The 21,154-nt window shown below is 41.7% G+C and overlaps 1 protein-coding gene across 5 annotated transcripts in view; it reads left to right on the top strand.

Annotated features, from left to right (window-relative positions):
- Positions 1-21,154, top strand: part of NHSL1 (NHS like 1) — a 142,131-nt gene that overhangs the window by 116,702 nt on the left and 4,275 nt on the right. For 4 of the 5 annotated variants that reach the window (XM_043457049.1, XM_043457052.1, XM_043457053.1 and 1 more), the window contains exons 4-7: positions 1,387-1,579; positions 5,690-5,821; positions 14,396-17,527; positions 18,054-18,186. In XM_043457049.1, the coding sequence (XP_043312984.1) occupies positions 1,387-1,579; positions 5,690-5,821; positions 14,396-17,527; positions 18,054-18,186 (3,590 nt within the window). The remainder of the gene's footprint in view (positions 1-1,386; positions 1,580-5,689; positions 5,822-14,395; positions 17,528-18,053; positions 18,187-21,154) is intronic. The other variant, XM_043457050.1, reaches the window with a different exon arrangement.

The following is a 21,154-nucleotide window of genomic DNA, read 5'->3' as shown; positions in this document are numbered from 1 at the left end:
AAAGGTATCAAGACATGCTTTTGAAAGATAGATAAATCTTCACAAATACTGTGTTAAACGAAAGAAGTAAGTCACAAAAGAGAAAATACAATATGATTTTCCTTAGAGAAAATCCAAAAACAGGCAAATGAAGCTGGATGTTAGAAGTCAGGATAGCAATTACCCCTTTAAGGGGGTGTGGTTGAGAGTGTTGAATTGACTTGGCTGCTAGTTTTACAGGTATTTCCTTGGGAATGTTTATTTATTTATTCATTCATTTTTAAATAAAATTTGTCTTAATACCTTAGGTAGTAGTTTAAATGCTTTCAACTTGAAGAGCAGTTCTTAGGCGTTTATTATGATTATAAACTGCCGTTCCTCAACAAAATAATGTTGTTCCTGAGTCTGTGGCAGGCTTCCCAGGTGGTCCTAGTGGTAAAGAACCTGCCTTCCAATGCAGGAGAAGAGAAGCAGGTTTGATCCCTGGGTTGGGAAGATCCCCTGGAGGAGGGCATGACAACCCATTCCAGTATTCTCGCCTGAAAAATCCCCGTGGACAGTTGAGCCTGGCAGGCTACAGTCCCTAGGGTCACAGAGTCAGACAGCGACTGAAGCAACTTAGCACCCACGAGCCTGTGGCAGTTTTTTTCAGTTCTTGGCATTTGTTGTAGAACTAGCCGCTGGAGCCATGGTGAAGTTCATCATGAAATGCTTGCTAAAACAACTTTCTTGCTTACGCATTTTAAGATGTGAGGAAAGAAAGGTATTGAAAAGGGCTCCCCAGTTAGGATGTTAATGTGTATCAAAACAGACACTGCTTGAAATGTCTTCATGGGGCTCTGATAGGCTCCAAGCAGAGCTCTGGTCAGCTTCTGATAATTTAACAATTTCGCAGTTGATTTTTCTTTTTCTATGTAAATAACTTCCAAACAGCACAGATAGTTGAACAACAATAGCTCTATCATTTTCAAACTTGAGGGCAGAGCCTAAAGGAAATGAGATTGAGGCTAGAAACTACTTGGAGCGGAAAGAAATTTTAAATAAAAATAGAGACTGATGGCCAAACCCATGATGTTTCTCTGGGCTTCTAATGTTAAACTAAATCCATAAGCTTTCTGATCGCAGTAAATATAGAAAGAAACAGGAAGAACTTAAAAAATTTCGTGGGTCAGCAAAACCTTTTCCAGTCCTCATGGCTTAGAGACTAAGGCCTTAGCAAATCAGGTATATTATGGGTTACATGCAAGATGATGAGCGGTTCCCTTATGAACCATTGCTTCTTATTCCTAAATGTGACCCTTTTTTTTTTTTCTGGCTTGCTTCAGTTTAATTTTTTTTTAATGTATTTTTAAATGTTTCTGCCAGCAATTACACTCTATGGCTTCTTCTCACTTTTTTCCCCTGCAGTGTTCTCTCTCTTCATCAGAAGAGGAAAGACTTACTTCCACCAGGAGACCTAAGACGCCAACGTCAAGTGACTGCTCTGACCTTCATACTCAAACCAACTGGACCAAGTCACTTCCCTTGCCAACACCGGAAGAGAAGATGCGGCAGCAAGCCCAAACAGTCCAGGCTGACGTGGTTCCTATTAACATAACTGGTATGCTTTGCTCTGTGGACAGGTTCCAACTGTTCTGGGAGAATGACTATGGCTCTTTGTTTGGTGTATGCTCTTAGCATGTCATTCATAAAACAGAGGTAGAGAGCTGTGGTCTGACTTCCTGCTTTTTGTTGAATGAAGGGAATACTAAAATGTATATGTGTGTGCATGTCAAATGTCTCTTGCTTTTAGATTTGTAGACTGTATCACCAAAGGTTGATGTCAGAGTACTCCGTGGTCCAGCCATTCAGCTTAAGTGTGCCTTTTAATTGAATTGCCTTTTTAAAATACTTTGGCTATATGGAAATATCTTCTAAATGTGATCTTGGGTGAGAAAAAATTAGGTTTACTTTCTAAAAGGCTATTTTAACTCATTTATAAAAGTGAAAAAGAACACATTTAATATTTCTGAATGATTTTCTTACCTTCTTGTTTTCTGAAGTAGAAAAAGGGGGAAATCACTTGAAATAAAAATATGAAATATACATTTAAAAAATCTAATAGGATAGTAAAATTATATCTTGATCTCCATGATTTGAATTCTATAATCATCAAATAAAAATCCATTCCTTCTAAATATAAAAAATTTAGAACATGTTAGGCTGGCATATGAATATTAATTGCCAAATGTGAAATGCAAGTTCTTGCAGAATATTCTATTCAGGTTTTAATCATCTGTGATAATTAAAGTGACAAGGTACGTAAAGCTCAAACAGTTTTTCTCAAACATAGAGAGCTGTTAATAAGTAACAAAATTTTCCTGCCCTGTTACTTCTACATCCTGCAGAGAAGATAGATCATTGGTCTGGGGAGTGTACAAAATGCAAAATAGACATGTTAAGGGTAGCTTCAGACATTAGACTGTGTTCGAGAGAAAACATTATTGGTAATCATACCAATAAATCAGCTCATACAAAATCTGACTTATAAGGCCAGAACCTAAAAAAATCAGTTGATCAATAAGGATAAGTTTTCATAAAAAATTAGGATGAAAACTCGTCATACCTTTGCTGTGTTTCTGAGGCTACTGCTCTTGACTACTGTTAGAAAGTTTTTTACCATGGCATTGGTGAGCTTGTAAGGGACTAAAAATATTTCGATAGTTATTGACGAATTTTTTTAAACCTTACAAGATGTTTAAAAATTACATTTAAAACTCTTTTGAATTCCAGAGAAATTTAATAAGTACATGAATTATTTTAAATTACATGTACATTTTCCCACATTTACTGTACTTAAACCTTGCAGGAATAACATGGCATTTTATTCCATTCTCTTTGCAAATAGCATTGATTATTGATTTTTCTTAGTATGATTCTCATTCACCAAATCATACTTTTAAATGTATTTTTGTATATAATTGTATTTCAGAACAAAGTGTAATGTTTATATGGCTGTGTATTTTCTGCGAGAAAATGCATTACATTATTTGATTGATTAAAAGCCTCAGAATTAATATTGTAAGATTGTGCTATGAAATGTAACAATCCTTAATGGAATTCAGATAAAATGCATTATCATTAAATTAGGAAATTTAAAGCAGAATAGATTTTCAGGAATAAAGAATAATTTACAGTGAAATACATTGTCACAACAGCAGACAGTGTCAGCCTCTGAACTTTATTCTTTCCTGTCTGATGAGTAAGTGGATATGAATTACATAGGGTTTAAAGGGAGGCCTTGAAAATGCCACACAGGAGAGGTGAATGACAATAAAGAAATGAGCAATACAAGTTAGGACAAAATGCAGTTTACTTTTGAGTGATTAACATTTTCAGAGATGTAGAAGGCAAATGCCTAATGACATATTTATTGATCCATTTTCTGGATCTGTGTGTTTACTATACACACAAACATTTCATAAAGAAGTAGTTTTTCTGATATTCTGGTATAAAGAAGCATTAAATTTGTTTACTTTTAGTGGTTGAATTGACATAGGTTATGCAACTCCCGGCTCTTTAAATGATACATTTCCAAAGCACTAGAAGATAAAATGTAGCTTCCTGTAGGGCGTTGTTGTCATGTGCTCATTCATTTGGGTGAACATTGACCTTCTATTTGGTTTTCAGTACAGTTCAGCAGAGGAAAGAATGCCAATAAATATATTATTTCAAATGCAGAGAGATGCTTGCCAGGCAGAGAGGAAAAAAACATTAGTACAATGAGCTGCTGGCTTGAAAATCGATTTACTCCCTTTAGTCACAGTCCTGTGTCCTGTGGGAACTCATTCTGTTCTAAGAGTTGAAGAGAAAAAAAATGTGTAAAATAAAATGTGCATATGAGTGTGGTGTTTAATCTGCCATGTGGGATAGCAGTTCTTACACCTGAAAGATAAACAGAGTGAGTAAGCATGCTGAAGCAGTTCTTACAAACTGCCTTTGGACTGATGTTTGAGCTAGCTAAATTGATTTCTAAGTAGTAACCCTGACAGACTACTGCCATTTTTTCAATGAAAAGGAATAATTAAATCCCTCTCAATTCAGTAGACATTTACTGAATAACTACTTCGTGTCAGGCATCGAGCTGAATGCCCCAGGCGATGCCAGGGTGCGTGATCATGGTCCCTGCTCTTAGATATGTTTAACCCAGTAGAGGAGACAGTCCTTTTAGGTCACAATGAAGGATGGAGAGTTTGGCCCCAGTAATGGTATATGTCTTAGATGTTCATCCTCGCAGTTTGTTTTTTAATTTCCTTGGAGCTTGGGTGGTTTATTTTTGTTTTTTGTGTGTAGGAAGCAAACCTGGAGACTAAATGCAACTGTCTATTAATATTTTGTCCATTCTTAATAATTTGAGTCAAGAAAATGTTTTTCCTCTGCCACGGAAAACAAATGAACCAGTGAAGTCCTGACTGGCCTCTTCTAGGCCATATTTGCTACTGTACATAGTGATGCATTTATCACAGTGATGGTACCTTCTGGTGTTTCAGGGTTTTCTCTAAATCATTTCTGTGTTTTCTCTGTTAGGAACAAAGTTGTGAGCATTTTCAAATTTACAAGCCCTCATCTAAGTTTGTTGCTTTGTAGGTGAAATGTGTTTTGATCATTCCGGTCTTTTATTCTCTGTTTTGATTAGAACCTTATTGGTTCTGTTCACAATGTATTCCTATTAAAATAGAAGATATATTGTTCACAGCATACCCACTTTTGAATGTGCATTGGTGTTGCTAAAAAGGGTGAATAATTTTTAAACTTTTCTTACAATATGGAAGTATATATTTTGTATGTGTACATATGTATTTTTTAAATCTCTTTTTGAGGAGAAGAACCATTTAATAAGGTCAGTGCTATAAAACTTCTCTTCAAGTGTCAAGTGATTTGAAGCAGACCAAACAATAATTGATATGTTACTATTTTAGGTTATCCCATGGTGTGATAATCACACAACATACACACTAGAAAGAAAAAACTTCGATGTGTCCTTCTGGGTTTGATTTCAACATACCTGTAATGAATTTAGATCATCTTTTGAAACGTGATTAAGCAGCAGCGAGAAGCAGTTTAGCTTTAACAAACCACAGTGCTACTGGGTCTCATTGTGATAAAAGTACTTTATCATTATAAGGCTTTTTCATTATCATTGTGTCTCACACCATAACAATTATCTCAGTCTATTCAAATTATGAGCCTCCTTGACTGAAGAAAAGTCTTCACCTAGGAATTCTTGATTCAGTTATTTGTTTCATCACATCGGACAAGACAGTCCTTTGGTCTCTGGTGAGGACCAGATGAAGCAAATAAATTCATCTCCAGCTGATGTAAAGCGTGATTTTGGTGACTGAAGACTTTTGTGAAACACTTCCAAAATAACCCATTTTTTAAATAACACAAAATCACTCGTCCAATGTGTTATTCACCAGTTTGCATTTGCAAATGAGCTCAAGGTGCTTTCTTTGAATGGACATACACCCAGAAACTGGAAAACAGCCTTATGATGCTAACGTGCTTTCCTCCCTTTTTTGCCCTTCAGCATCCATTCATCATTGTATGACTGGCTAACATCATTATTAATACCTTCTTATCATTTTACAACAAGCTTCTGGAAGAAAGTGCATGGTGTCGGCTTGCTTGAAAATAACATTGCTTTGCTTGTTCTACTACTCTGCATTAGGGGAGAATTTCGATCGCCAGGCCAGCCTTCGGCGGTCTCTAATTTACACAGACACTCTGGTAAGACGACCGAAGAAAGTCAAAAGGAGAAAGACTATTACAGGAGTCCCTGACAGCATACAGAAGGAGCTAGGTATGGCTCATCAGAACTGTATTCTGTTGCCCCTCATTGCTACTCACCATTACTACCCTAACCTTATCGGTGGTCTTTATGAAATCAATACATTCTGATAGCCTTTTGGTACCCCAGAGGGTCAGCCTCTTTCCTGAACGAGGCACTGGGTACAAATCTTAACATCCCATGCGGGTGATTTGTTGAATTTTGATGACAAGGTAAGAGGAAGAGCATATATGAAAACTATTGACTGGGATGATAGAAACTAAACAGTTATGTCATCATCTCTGTGTACCTTCAACAGTGGGCATGCCCACAGTAAAATTCACTTTCAATTTAGAGCTTAAGTTTTCATGAGACCAAAAACTTATTCTGGGACTTCAGATTGTGAGTATGGGCTTCACTAATTATACTGACAATGTTGGTGGCATTTTTTCATCCAACATCATTAGTAAATACCAGTAAAATTGAAAATAGTCATTTGTGTTGAATAATGCCTTACTGGTACTTCTGGTGAAACAAATTCATTGCTTTTTGGTTTGGTATTTCTCAACATGTGGTTGAAAAACAGAAACCAAAAGTTTCTTTTGACTGGTGCAGAAGATGGTTTACTTCATTATTCACTCACCCATCTTGTTTCTGCTTATCTTTACATGTGCTTTGGATAACGTTTTCTTTTCTTTCTGTATTCTTTGCCTCTACCTGTTTTTTCATGACCCATCAGGAATGTCTGCTGAGGCAGCAGGGACTTCAGTACCAGGCTGCTTCAGAGTGAATCCTGTCTCCGCCACTTACTTGCTGGGCCACCTCAAGCCGGTTATTTCCCCTCTCTGAGTCTACTTTTTCACTCAAAAAAAGTGTGGTTGCTGATGTTAGTAGAACCTAATTCATAGGGCTGTTCGAGGATTTAATGAATTTATACAGGTAGAGCACGTGGTCCCTGGTATCTGCCTGCCAGTGCAGGAGATGAGGGTTCAATCCCTGAGTCAGGAATATCCCCTGGAGCAGGAAATGGCAACCCGCTCCTGTATTCTTGCCGGGAAAACCCCATGGACAGAGGAACCTGGTGGGCTACAATGTAATGGGGTCGCAAAGAGTTGGACACGACTGAGTGCACACACACACACTACTGTTAACGTAAACGTATTCGCTGCTATTGTAATCATTGTACCAACTGACCACGACCTGTCGTGAGTCTTCCTTTTTCTCTTTGGTCCACCTGTGGACTTCTTTGCTTATAATTACTCAACATGCAGAAAACTAAGCTCATGGCATCCGGTCCCGTCACTTCACGGCAGATAGATGGGGAAACAGTGGCTGACTTTATTTTGGGGGGCTCTAAAATCACTGCAGATGGTGACTGCAGCCATGAAATTAAAAGACGCTTACTCCTTGGAAGGAAAGTTATGACCAAGCTAGACAGCATATTAGAAAGCAAAGACATTACTTTGCCGACAAAAGTCCGTCTAGTCAAAGCTATGGTTTTTCTTTCTTTTTTTTTTTTTCTCCATTTATTTTTATTAGTTGAAGGCTAATTACCCCACAACATTGAAGTGGGTTTTGTCATACATTGACATGAATCTGCCATGGAGTTACATGTATTCCCCATCCCGATCCCCCCTTCCACCTCCCTCTCCACCCGATTCCTCTGGGTCTTCCCAGTGCACCAGGCCTGAGCACTTGTCTCATGCATCCAACCTGGGCTGGTGATCTGTTTCACTATAGATAATATACATGTTTCCATGCTGTTCTTTCGAAACATCCCACCCTCGCCTTCTCCCACAGAGTCCAAAAGTCTGTTCTGTACGTCTGTGTCTCTTTTTCTATTTTGCATATAGGGTTATCATTACCATCTTTCTAAATTCCATACATATGTGTTAGTATGCTGTAATGTTCTTTATCTTTCTGGCTTACTTCACTCTGTATAGTGGGCTCCAGTTTCATCCATCTCATTAGAACTGATTCAAATGAATTCTTTTTAATGGCTGAGTAATATTCCATGGTGTATATGTACCACAGCTTCCTTATCCAATTGTCTGCTGATGGGCATCTAGGTTGCTTCCATGTCCTGGCTGTTATAAACAGTGCTGTGATGAACATTGGGGTGCACATGTCTCTTTCAGATCTGGTTTCCTCGGTGTGTATGCCCAGGAGTGGGATTGCTGGGTCATATGGCAGTTCTGTTTCCAGTTTTCTAAGAAATCTCCACACTATCCTCCATAGCGGCTGTACTAGTTTGCATTCCCACCAACAGTGTAAGAGGGTTCCCTTTTCTCCACACCCTCTCCAGCATTTATTGCTTGTAGACTTTTGGATAGCAGCCATCCTGACTGGCGTGTAATGGTACCTCACTGTGGTTTTGATTTGCATTTCTCTGATAATGAGTGATGTTGAGCATCTTTTCATGTGTTTGTTAGCCATCTGTATGTCTTCTTTGGAGAAATGTCTGTTTAGTTCTTTGGCCCATTTTTTGATTGGGTCATTTATTTTTCTGGAATTGAGCTTTAGGAGTTGCTTGTATATTTTTGAGATTAATCCTTTGTCTGTTGCTTCATTTGCTATTATTTTCTCCCAATCTGAGGGCTGTCTTTCACCTTGCTTATAGTTTCCTTTGTTGTGCAAAAGCTTTTAAGTTTCATTAGGTCCCATTTGTTTATTTTTAAAGCTATGGTTTTTCCAGTAATCATGTATGGATGTGAGAGTTGGACTATAAAGAAAGCTGAGCGCTGAAGAATTGATGCTTTTGAACTGTGGTGTTGGAGAAGACTTTTGAGAGTCCCTTGGACTGCAAGGAGATCCAACCAGTCCATCCTAAAGGAAATCAGTCCTGGGTGTTCATTGGAAGGACTGATGTTGAAGCTGAAACTCCAATACTTTGGCCACCCGATGCAAAGAACTGACTCATTGGAAAAGACCCCGATGCTGGGAACAATTGAGGGCAGGAGGAGAAGGGGACGACAGCATGAGATGGTTGAATGGCATCACCGACTCAATGGACATGGGTTTGAGTAAACTCCGGGAGTTGGTGATGGATAGGGAGGCCTGACATGCTGCAGTCCATGGGGTCGCAAAGAGTCAAACACGGCTGAGCGACTGAACTGAACTGATATTTTTACTTTTATTTGCTATTGAGGGCTATACTCTAAAAACTCCAAATCATTACTTCTGAGCTTGCCTATCAGTGTTTTAGGCAAAATGAGTTTATCCTAGCAATGGTGGTGTATGTTATAGCATGTCGAGGTAGTTTTAACTCTAGGTGTCACAGACATCATTCCTATGTGCTTTTTTCCTTGCCTACACACATGCCGTGTATTAGGGAGGAAAGGCTTATTCTTGTTTACCTGGCATTTTCTCTCTTTACTGCCATTCAGCTCTACAGTATGTGTTCTCTGCCTTCCAGACTGCAACTACAGAGGGACGAATAGTGATGCTTTTCATCTGCACTCGGTGGCTTCAGTGACCCAGATGACACTGGACTCTCATCTTACCCCATAACACAGGGATTTTATCACGAACAAAGGCCAGATTGCATCCACAGGATTTACGAAGGCTGCCTCTGGTTCATGCCCTCACATCGCCTCCTTTAGTGGCGCAGGCCTCCTGTATCCCATTCTTTTATACTGTTTTTCTTTCTCCTTTAGGTGACAGGCAACTAATTTGAGAAAAAATGATGTGTACTGGTATGTCTAGCAGATATTAATGGGCTAATTTCTTACAGTACTCAGGTAACATTTATATTTGAGTGCTCTTTTAGGAGATGCCTTAACCTAAAAACGTAACTTTACGGACAGCTCTTTGTAAGATAACAAGGTTGATGTTTCCAGGTAGGCTACATTTTAAGTGACTTTCCAGTCAAAATGAGTAGGTTTGGGATGGCTTTGTGCCCAGAGTTTAAGAATAGTTTGGCCCAGATAAAGATAGACATACACGTAAATATTCAGTATGAATTGTCTATCTATCTATCTGATTTCTAGAGCCTCAAAGTTATGAACTTTTAACACTTTTTTTTAATCTTTTTTAAACTGAGCCAGTCAGTATGGAGCTGGTAACTCAGTTGCCTCTTTGACCTTACTGGAAGTATCTGATCAGCTAGGTAAATCATATCCTCTGTAATTTTAATATTTTTAAAACTGGTGATAGAGTCTCTGAGGCCCTGATTCATTTCTCTTTTGCCCATAACAGGAATACCACTAATACTGAGGCAAAAAAAAAAAAAAGCTTTCTGCACATCACCTGTGTTGTATGTTGCCAGATAAGAAACTTTTGGTGTCATTGCACAGTTGATGACATGCCTTGGATCATGGCTGGAGGTCAGCTGAGACAGCTGTATCTAAGTTAGAGATTAAAAAAAAAAAAGACAATTAGACAACCACTCTAGTCTTATAGATAGGCCAGTTGGAAGGACTAGTGGGTAGAGTAAGGGAAAGGAACATTTGAATGAAGTGAAGTGAAGTGAAAGTTGCTCAGTTGTGTCCGACTCTCTGCAACCCCATGGACTATACAGTCTATGGAATTCTCTAGGCTAGAATACTGGAGTGGGTAGCCTTTCCCTTCTCCAGGGGATCTTCCCACATTTAGCAAAAAAATTGGATTGTACCTTTCCTTTGCTTCATTCATTTGGGCAAGGGTTGACTTTGCCCTTTCTCCTAATATTTTGTACTTATAAGGCCTCTGATTTGAGAGCTTTGTGCTATCTTACTAATTATTATCAAAAGTAGATACTTCTTATCTTAAGAGTTAGTCTTCCTTAGATATAAAGCGTGGGGAAGAAGGACTGAGTCAGACAAATTAGACTTTAAAAGGATATGATTATCTGAAAAAAAAGACATTCACTGGAAAAGATACAGCCTGTCCACAAAACACTGACTAAATTGCTGGGACTTTCAATTTTAAAATCTATCCAGAGATGCTCCTGGTATTAGAGTTAATTGTGCTTAACTAAAAAAAGACATTCACTGGAAAAGATACAGTCTGTCCACAAAACATAGCCTAAATTGCTGGGACTTTCAATTTTAAAATCTAACCAGAGATGCTCCTAGTATTAGAGTTAATTGTGCTTAACTATATGCAGCTTCTACTTCAAAATCTGTAGTGGACTCTAGAGACTGGTCAGCATATAAAGTTTTAAAATCAAGGTATGATATTTTCTGTTTAAAGCATATTTATGGCATGTAATTTGCTGCCTTCCATTTAAATAAAAGGACAAAGTGTCTTTTTCTTTTCTCTCATCTTAAACGTACATGAAATTGTATTTGAGCAACCTGTTAAGAGATTCCATCTTTTAGAACCAGATAAGATTATTTTGTTCATATATAATTATGTTTGGCTGCTGAATAGTCTGTGTTTTCCTGGAACTTATCCCAATATGTTACTCCCCAAGCAGAAAAGGACTTATTTAAAGGAATCTCCTTCTGAATAATTTTTGTTGGTTGATACTGAGAACATTACTTTAGGCCTGTCAAGACTTTTTAAAAAATTCATACATTAAGCCTTAAGTAAAACTAACTTGTAGATTTCTATCATTATTTTTATTACATGTTTTTTTTAAAAAGTTGGATAGACCTTGTAGTATTATAAGTTAAAGAAAAAAAGTGTGTAATTATTTTAAATAATTTAAGCTTTCATATTTATTTAAATTAAAATCAGGTAAATCCCATCAAGATTTTTAGCAGCAGCTGAGTGGACTATATTTGTAGTTCTATTTTTGTAATTTTTGCTACTAAAGATAGCATTCATCTGTGTCCTGTAATAATGTCACACATTTTGTGAAAATATTGGAGGATCTGTTTCAGGAATAGAATTTCAGTGGGCCCTATGATAAATAATATATGAGTTGTTTTGTATATATATTTTAGAGGTCTTTTTTTTTTTTTTTTTTAACATTGTATGATTTCATTTACATGTGGAATCTAAAACACAAAACAAACAAAACTCAGATTTGTAGAGACAGAGAACAAACAGGTGTTTGTCACACTTAAGATGGCATTGGCCACCATAAATGTTAAACGCAAATATATGCATGTCTAGACACAAAAATATTACAAAGAAACTCTTTATAAACTAGAAGCGAGCTGTTATGAAGTGGTTCTAACGCTCTCTCCTCTCTGGATCTCATTTTTAGCACCATTCATAATATTTCATTTTATTTGCCCATCTTCTCCACAAGTTGTTGGCTTCTTCTTCTTCTTAGGATGCATTTTTATATGTTTTACTTTATTGATTACTTTTGGTTGCTCTGGGACTTCACTGATGCCTGGGCCTTCTCTTTTTTTTTTTTTTTTCATTTATTTTTTATTAGTTGGAGGCTAATTACTTTACAATTTTAGAGGTCTCTAGAAAAACATTGTTATTTTAATTTAAAAATTGTATTGAACTGTAAGTGGTGAAGAAATGGCTATAGTCCAATTTTCAGAATCCTAGAATTCACATGCAAAATTGTTACCTGAAAGAATCAAGATTTTGTGTATGACCGTGAAAGTGAAGTCATTCAGTCGTGTCCAACTCTTTGTGACCCCATGGATTGTAGCATATCAGGCTCTTCCATCCATGGGATTTTCCAGGCAAAGATACTGGAGTGGGTTGCCATTTCCTTCTCCATTAAATGTCTTTAAAGGTCATAAACAAAATCTTGATATCTATCCAACTTAAAAAAAAAAAAACATGTAATAAAAATGATAGAAATCTACAAGTTAGTTTTATTTAAAAAATCTACCACTCACTTCATGTAAAAACTAGTACAAATTTGAAAGAAGAAGATATGAAAATCCATCTCAGAATGAAAGAAGGTGTGCTGAATGTTTGGATTGAACTGGTTTAAACTGATCCAGTCCTCCAAGTCAACCCTCCACCTCCTAAAAGGACTTCCCAGGTGATGCTAGTGGTAAAGAACCCCCTTGCCATCACAGGAGATGTAAGAGAACCGGGTTTGATCCCTGGGTTGGGAAGATCCCCTGGAAGAGGGCATAGCAGCCCCCTTCAGTATTCTTGCCTGGAGAATCCCATTGGAGAGAGGAGCCTGGCAGGCTACAGTCCAGAGGGTCACAAAGAGTCAGGCATGACTGAAGTGACTTAGCGTGCACACACTCTAAAATACTAGACTGCAAATACTTGCAGCTTTTGTTTTCCTTTGCTTAAAGCAGACTTTTCTTCTGTTCCTACCCTTTTGCCCACTCCCCCTTTTTCTGAGGGAGAACGTCACGTGTACACGTGTAGTGTGAGTGTGCAGTCAGTGTACCTGGCAGAGGGTGGGGGGCTGGGTAGATTGTCTTTGCCGAAGACACGAGCACAAAAATGATTCTCCATCATCACAGGGAAGGAAATAGCTTAACACTGGGGAACCTTCATTGCCGGGTGGCTTCTCCTGTGCAGTTGACTCAAGACCATTGCCACTGTTTTAGCATCGTGCTTTGCTGTTTGGATGGGCTATGCTGTCCAGTCAGGACAGGTGTCATATGATGGCTAGTGTAAGTGGGGAAGGGAGGGAGATGTCGGGAATCCCATCATCACCGGCGTCCTTACCCAGGTGAACAGTGATGCTTGTGGGCCCTTATTGGATAATAACAACCTAGAAAGAATTATGGTTTCACTACTATTTTTCAAGATTTAATTGGTCCTAATGATTGCTATGCATGGATTTTTTTTTTTTCCTCTATACACTTTGAGTAAGTTCTTGGCTTTATATTTTACTTTAAGCTTCTCTTCTTTCCTAGGTAGCTTGGAATCTTTACCTACGTGTAAGGATTTTTTTCATCCATTTCCCTCCCTCTCTTTACAGTAAACCCTGCCTCATGCTGCTGTCACTGCCTTGCTGCTTCCTCCTCTCCTTCTAAACATACTATTCTTTCTGTTTGGTTGTAAAGCTCCAAGAAATAAATAATCCTAATTGGAGGAAATGTTCACTGGATCGGTTCCTGCTGCTTTTTCCCTCCCCACAACACAACAGATTGCTACTGAATTTTGAATGTCACTAACAGACAGATGATAATGGCTTAAGATGGATAATGAAATGTTTGAAACACAGATGGGCCTGTAAATCATATTTTTCTTTTTCTTAGGGCTTCCTTCTGACATAAAAATTAATGTAATTAATGCTGTTTTATACCAATGTCCCTCCTAAATGATAACCTCTGTAGCCCTTTTGTTGAGCTGTTACATTCATCTGTCTTTGAGAAAGACCGTCACTGCTAGATGGATGTTCTGTACAGTCACTGGATGGGTGAGAGTCTTACCTTTACCAAAAAGAGATTATGTAAAAAGGAAACCTTCCAAGGAGCCCTCAGCTTTGATCTCAAAGGGACTACCTGAGAATTCCATATGCAGCACTTAATCTATAGGAGGCTACGAGGTTCATATGAAAAGAAGTACGTGAAATTTATAATACAGGTCTTCATCTGGGGGGGAGCCATCAGTAACTACTTAAACTGTCACCTAGGTGCTTATAGGAAGAAAAGAAACAAGGCCAAATAGAAAAGATTTTTTTTTTTCTTTTAAGTACAATACCACAGAATCAGAAGAGGATGAAAGATCAAGGTGATGCACACAGATACTGATTTTTATTTTTAGGTGATGAGCTTCTTTATGCTTTCTCTCCAGCTTCGGGAGGCACTGGCCAAGATGATGTTGGTGGTCACTCGACGTACGCCCCAGACCACTACTCTACGCTTGGAAGGCTAGACAGCTATAGATCTACGGGACAGCGCTCAGAAACCAGGGATTCAAGCTGTCAGACAGAGGAAGTGAAAGTCGTACCACCTTCGATGAGAAGAATCAGAGCCCAAAAGGGGCAAGGCATTGCGGCGCAGATGAGTCACTTCTCAGGCTCCTCTGGGAACATGTCCGTGCTGAGTGACTCTGCGGGGGTCGTGTTCCCTTCCCGCCTCAACAGTGATGCCGGTTTCCACAGTCTTCCCCGGTCTGGGGCAAGGGCAAATGTTCAGTCCCTGGAGCCACGGCTGGGCGCCCTGGGCCCTGCAGAAGACCTGGACGGCACTTTCCCCTACCAGCGGGGTCACCCACAAGTAGATGAAGACTTTGGGCGTCTAGGAGCTGCCCCGAGGATGGGAACACTGTTGAGGCCCAAATCTCAGGAGCTGAGGCACTTCGAGGGTGAGAACGTAACCAGCCCTGCGTGTGTGGTGTCTCCTCACACGAGCTACTCCACCAGCATCATCCCAAATGCCACACTCTCCTCCTCTTCAGAGATCATTGTGATTCACACTGCTCAGAGCTCAGGGCAGCTGGACAGTAAAATTACCAGCTCGTCTTCGTACTCAAAGGTCAGATCCAGAGACCACCTCCTCTCCAGACAGAAAGATAGTCATCATTCATCCAGCGCAACCACGCTGCTGTCCCTCTGTGACTCCGAAGTCTCTCTAAATACACCAGCAAATCGGGAGAATGGGTCCCAGGCCATGGCCTATAACTGTAGAAATAACCTGAGCATCCCAGCCCACCCCCAGGATGTGGATAACAAGAGTGAGTCCAGTTATTCAGGCGGCCGGGGCCAGGGTGGCAGCGTGGAGCCCTGGGAATACAGTGCCTCGGGTAGTGGGCGGGCATCCCCGCTGAAGCCACATTTGGCAGCTCCTGGTTACTCCACTCCTGTAAGCAACACGAGCAGCTGCAGTTTGGACCAGACCTCTAACAAGGATGATTCCAGGTCTGTGTATTCAGAGGACCACGATGGCTACTGCCCTACTCTGCACCCGGACTCTGGACACAGAGCTGGGGATCTGTGCAATAGTAATGATGGCTTTGGGAACCCCAGGCACAGCGTGGTCAATGTTTTTGATGGAAGAGCGCAGCGACACCAAGGGGACCGGTCCAACTGCCAAGACAAGTCCCTCACGCGAAGCATTTCTTTGAAGAAAGCCAAGAAGCCTCCCCTGCCACCCTCTCGGACGGACTCTCTGCGCAGGGTTCCCAAGAAGAACATCCAGTCGAACGGGCAGGTGCTGAACGAGAGCCTGATCGCCTCGCTCCAGCACTCGCTGCAGCTGAACCTCCCGGGCAAGGGCGGCAGCTCGCCCTCCCAGAGCCCCTGCAGTGACTTCGAAGAACCGTGGCTGCCTCGCTCCCGCAGCCAGAGCACCGTGAGCGCCGGCAGCAGCCTGACCTCCGCCACGGCGCCCAACGTCTACTCCGTGTGCGGGCTCACGCCGGCACAGAGCGACACGAGCAGCGTCAGGTCCGAGTACACAGACGCGTGGGGTTACTACATTGACTACACGGGAGTGCAGGAGGATCGGGGCAGCGCCGGCGGGGCCGGTCAGGCCGGCAGCGCAGCATCACCTGGAAGCGGGCCGGGCCGCCATCCCCTGGAGGGGTCCCGGGCCGCGGTACCCGCGGTGCCCGGTGGCGCCGTCAAACCAAAGATCACATCGCCGGAGAAGTCGCACAGAGTCACGTCTCCATCCAGTGGGTATTCCAGCCAGTCGAACACGCCCACCGCTCTCACCCCTGTGCCTGTCTTCATAAAATCAATGTCACCAGCCAGTGGGAAGGGGAAGCCCAAACCCAAGGTGCCAGAGAGGAAGTCGTCTCTTGTATCTTCAGTATCCGTCTCCTCCTCCTCCACGTCTCTTTCCTCGAATACTTCCACCGAAGGAAGCGGGACGGTGAAGAAGCTGGATTCAGCGCTGGTGTCTCCCCTCGCGGCTGCTCCTCACGAGTCTCCAGCCCCTTGTCTCGCTGACAAGTCTCCTTTCCTCCCTCCCCCGCCGCCTCTGGCAGATTTCCCCGAGGGCTCACCTCTGCCTCGTTCTCCCCTCTTCCCGCCTCCGCCCCCAGAAGTGCTCACTCCCTTCTGTGCCCCCAACGACGCCTGCTTTCCTCCGCCCCCCACAGCGCTGAGCCCTTTTCTGGATTCATCTGCCTCCCTGCCGCCTCCGCCACCTGCCTTACCCCCCTCAGTGCCCCCGCCTGCCCCACCGCTTGACCCCAAATTGATGAAAGAGGCCAGGCCTTCTTTCAAGAAACCTGGCCAGCCAGAGTCCTCCCGGGGGGCCTGCAGACAGCCTTCCATCAAGGAGGAGGTCAGCAGACCCCCCATGCCCCTGATCACCACCGAAGCGTTGCAGATGGTGCAGTTGAGGCCGGTGAAGAAGAACTCAGGATCCGAGGTAGCCCCCTTAGAGGAACACGCATCTCAGGAAAAACAAACTCCGGTTGTTCCCCAGTATCATTTAAAGCCATCTGCTTTCCTGAAATCCCGAAATAGCATACATGAAATGGAGAGTGAAAGCCAGCCTGCCTCCGCGACGAGCTCGCTCCCGACTCCTGCCAAGAGCTCGACTCAGGGTCACCAGGACAGTGCAGCCGAGCGTGGCCTCCGGAGCCACAGTCCGGCCGGGGAAGCGGAGGCCGGAGCCGGTGGCACCTCGCCCCTCGGCTCGTCGCCCGGCAGGAAGCCGCCCCCCATTTCCAAGAAGCCCAAACTGTCCTTCCTGGTGCCACCTTCGCAGAGGGATTTCACGGCGGAGCCCGCAGAGAACGTGAGCGCGGCGTCTCCCAGCCCCACGAGCGGAGAGGCACGAGAGAGGGGCGCAGCAGGGGCTGGTTCTGATGACACCGACTCTGGCAGCTCGGTGGTTCTTGTGGGAGGAGCTGCAGGATCCGAGTCCCCGGGCAGAGTGGAAGCCAATGTCCCCATGGTGCCAGCCCCTGCGGAGGAGCCAGGCGCCAGGAACGGTGTGGAGCGCTGCCTGCCTTCGCAGGACCCAGGGCGTGAGTCTGGTTTTCTCTTGTTCCCTAGACCGTTGGCAGCCGAGGCGAGTAGGGCTGGTGCACGCTCAGGTTCCAGCCGGCTGCATGTGGGCTCCCGGTGCCGCCTCGCGCTTAGGTTACCAACTTGGCATTTCTATGATTGTTCTTTTTTTTAATATCCAGATCTAAGGGTAGAGCTCATAGAAGGGCAGAAAATAGAAGAGGTGGGGTGGTGGGCTGCAGACTGAGTATTAAATAACTGAGTAATCCCCCCCGCCCCACACACAGAGAGCGGCAAATAAATGTTACAGCAAAATTTAAGAGAGGTTCCGTTTTATCTAGACTTTGAACAGAAAAGCCTGAGCTTTGACTGTCACGCTTGTGTCCTTTCCCCATCTTTGTGATATATCAGAAAACAGACCCTGCTGCCTCTCCCTGGGATTCTCACGTTGTCAGGAATGGCAGAGAAGCATATTTGGGAGCTTGGCTAAAGACTGAAATTCAAGTCACTCATGCATCTTGTGTCTGCCTGCTTGCTTCTCCATAGCTGGGGTGCCGGAGGCTGAGACAGCCAGTTCTTCCTCCGAGACCTGTGATTTCCTTAAGGACGACGGGGGTGATGAGGTGATGACCCCCAGTAGACCGCGGACCACAGAAGACCTTTTTGCCGCTATTCACAGGTACCAAGAACTCCTTCCTCTGTTTTTGAATCTACTTTATGAGGGACCTTTCCAAATCAGTTCTCACTGTGTTTTTCTTTCTTGAGGTTCTTACTCTCACCTAACTGGACTTCATTAACTTGACTGTTGATTTTTTAGTTTGTTTCTATATTTTTACTTCCCTTAACTCCAATTTCTGTTTTACTTTGTTCCACTGATTTTTATGATGATGTGGAGGACAGAGGGTCAGTGTGATGATGTTTGGTTGGCCTTCCTCTTGCTAGCAAGAAATGCAGTGTCACTATATTTGACTGAATGTTTACAAGAGTAGGGTTAGAGTAGCCAGTGATCCAGTCTAGGATGAGGGATGCTGTGTTCTGTGGATTTAACATGCCCAGACTAGCTCTACAGGACTTCTTTCCTAAGTGTTTTGTTTTATTGCTTTTATTATTTTCATTTTACAGAAAAACTAGGTTTTTATAGTTAACTTCTTTGGCTACTGAAATGTTTCAATAAAAGAGTACCTCTTTTATAAGCAGGAGCAAAAGGAATTTAAATTTATTATTGTATACTGCTGGTGCCATCTGCTGGCATAAGAAATTACTGGGTTTTTAAACAATGTGGAGTAAATTTTTCAGAGTAACTGCCTTAACTGTTGTACTTTTTACATGCGATCACCTTAAGGAGTGATTTAGCAATACAGTTTTATTTGTTGCCTAATTTTTCTGGCTATAAGCAGTTGAATTCTCTCACAACAGTGTCATTGTAAAAATGGATAAGATTGTATTTGTGCAAGTACTTTAAACTGTATGCTGTATAAAACCTTTGCTTTCTCCTAGAATTCTTTACCGCAATATTTTCAGATAACTCTTAAGAATGCCCCTCTGCTGCCAAGGCCTTGTATTTCCCTGAACCAAGGTCCCCTTTCTTCCTCCTGAAACTAAACATCTGTAAAATCATTTGATTCTCTGTGTGAGTAACCTGTGTCAGGAGTGTTTTCCCAGTTCTTGGAATCTAACTGAAGTGGCTGTGATCACATGAGATGGAAAGCATAGGATGTGCGGTCCCTACCTGAGATTCCTCCTGCAGGGTGTAAACATCTAACTTGGCCCGGGGCAGGGGGGTAGGGGGCCAAACAACCAAGCTGATGAATCAAAGTGTTTGTCAAGAATTGTGTTCTTTACTTTTGGTTCCAGTATTGGTATAATGTCCTGATAGACCCTAAACACTGCCTCTGTAATATTGTCTAACTGGTCTCTTGTCATTAGAAATTTTAAAAAGTAGCTAGTTATCAAATTATTCCTGCAAACAGGGAAATGAAAAATGCCACATCCTTTGAAACCAACTTCAATGACATTTGTAGAGATTAACACAAATGTTTCTAACCAGAAGCATGCTGGACAGCTAACAAGCTCCCTGTGATTGTTTTCTGAATTAAATGGAACCAATTGGAATTTAACTGTTAGGAAATTCTTCCAAGGCCTGACATCTTCCATTTGGTATGGGATGCACTCGATTGCCAAATATGCAGACATATATATATTTAAAATAGCATCCACTGAGAAGATGTGTTGCTGGTTGCTCTGTGTACTAAATACTTAGTCTCAGGGACAAACCCAACTGTTGTGTGACTAAATTACTACATACTTTTCCTAAAAATATGTGAAAAATCTCTTCTACATTTTATTTTGGCAACCTTCTTAAGGCACTGAAAAAAATTGTGGTTTCTCCTACTAGGGAGTTATATCTACTGCAGATGCAGAAATTGGCCAGTCTGTATTGTTCCATGTACACATGATAGAAGAAAGACCGAATAGGGTGTGGTTTGCACAGTGAAGGCAAGGATGCAGGCTACTTTTTAGTAGATCGATAGATAATATATTAGCACACATAATAGGAAGCCATGGAAAGTCTGAGTTTTAGGGCTTTATCTTGTATCCTTCAGTAGCTAAGCTAATAATTTAAAATAAAGAATATCTAAATTGAAACACAGCTTTCAAATTTTGTAATGCAAATTAATTCACTTCAGATTTAAAGCCAGATGGAAAATGTAGAACACCACCACTTGAAGTGTGAAGTTTTTATATTTATTGAAGTAATTAGTTTTTAAGCCAGTGTTAACTGTTTTTTAAATAGCCATCTTCCTTAGAAATACACACACAGTGTGTGTGTATGTGTGTGTGTATATATATACATACATAGCATACATAATATGCCGAGAATTACTGTGTTTAGATTTAATTCTCATTTTCAGGGGCAGTTGCTCTTAAGAAACAACAATACTTTTATAAATTCCCATCTGCTCTTCATTCTGAATCTACATTTAAAAGGCCTTTAATTTAGATTTAATCAAACATAGCTATGGCTTATTATATGGATCTCAGAACACGCTCTCCATTTAAAAGCCCAACAAAAAAATTATCCTAAAACCAATACCTGCAAGAATCAGATGAGCAGAGATGTCTTTGGGAAGAAACCAGAATAAATTGTGAGGTCATGTGCTTTATGTGGAAAGATAGTCCGTCAAATTCTACTTTTTGTATTAAGCTGTGTGACTTCACCCTCTGGACATCGATTACTTTTTCTGACTGGACCTTCCCACATAGCTCAGTTGGTAAAGATTCTGCCTGCAATGCAGGAGAGTCGGGTTCGATTCCTAGGTTGGGAAGATCCCTGGAGAAGGAAATGGCAACCCACTCCAGTATTCTTGCCTGGAGAATCCCATGGACAGAGGAGCCTGGCAGGCTATAGTCCATGGGGTCGCAAAGAGTCGGACACGACTGAGCGACTAAACCAAACCACCTCTGAAATTCTGAGCTGTTATTGTTTCCATGGCTTTTGTCAGTGGGTCACTAACTTACTCTAAAGTATTGCTCTTGTTGACAGTGGAACAGAACCACGGACCCTAAGTTTCATAGGCCAGTTAGTGTCATCCCAAAGGAGCTGGCATGATGTCAGCTCTGGTCACCCCGTTCAGCCTCTTAATTGG

The sequence above is a fragment of the Cervus canadensis genome, chromosome 33 (assembly GCF_019320065.1).
Source record: "Cervus canadensis isolate Bull #8, Minnesota chromosome 33, ASM1932006v1, whole genome shotgun sequence".
NCBI lineage: Eukaryota > Metazoa > Chordata > Mammalia > Artiodactyla > Cervidae > Cervus > Cervus canadensis.
The sequence above is the reverse complement of the archived record's forward strand: the minus strand, read 5'-3'. Positions and strand labels throughout refer to the sequence as shown.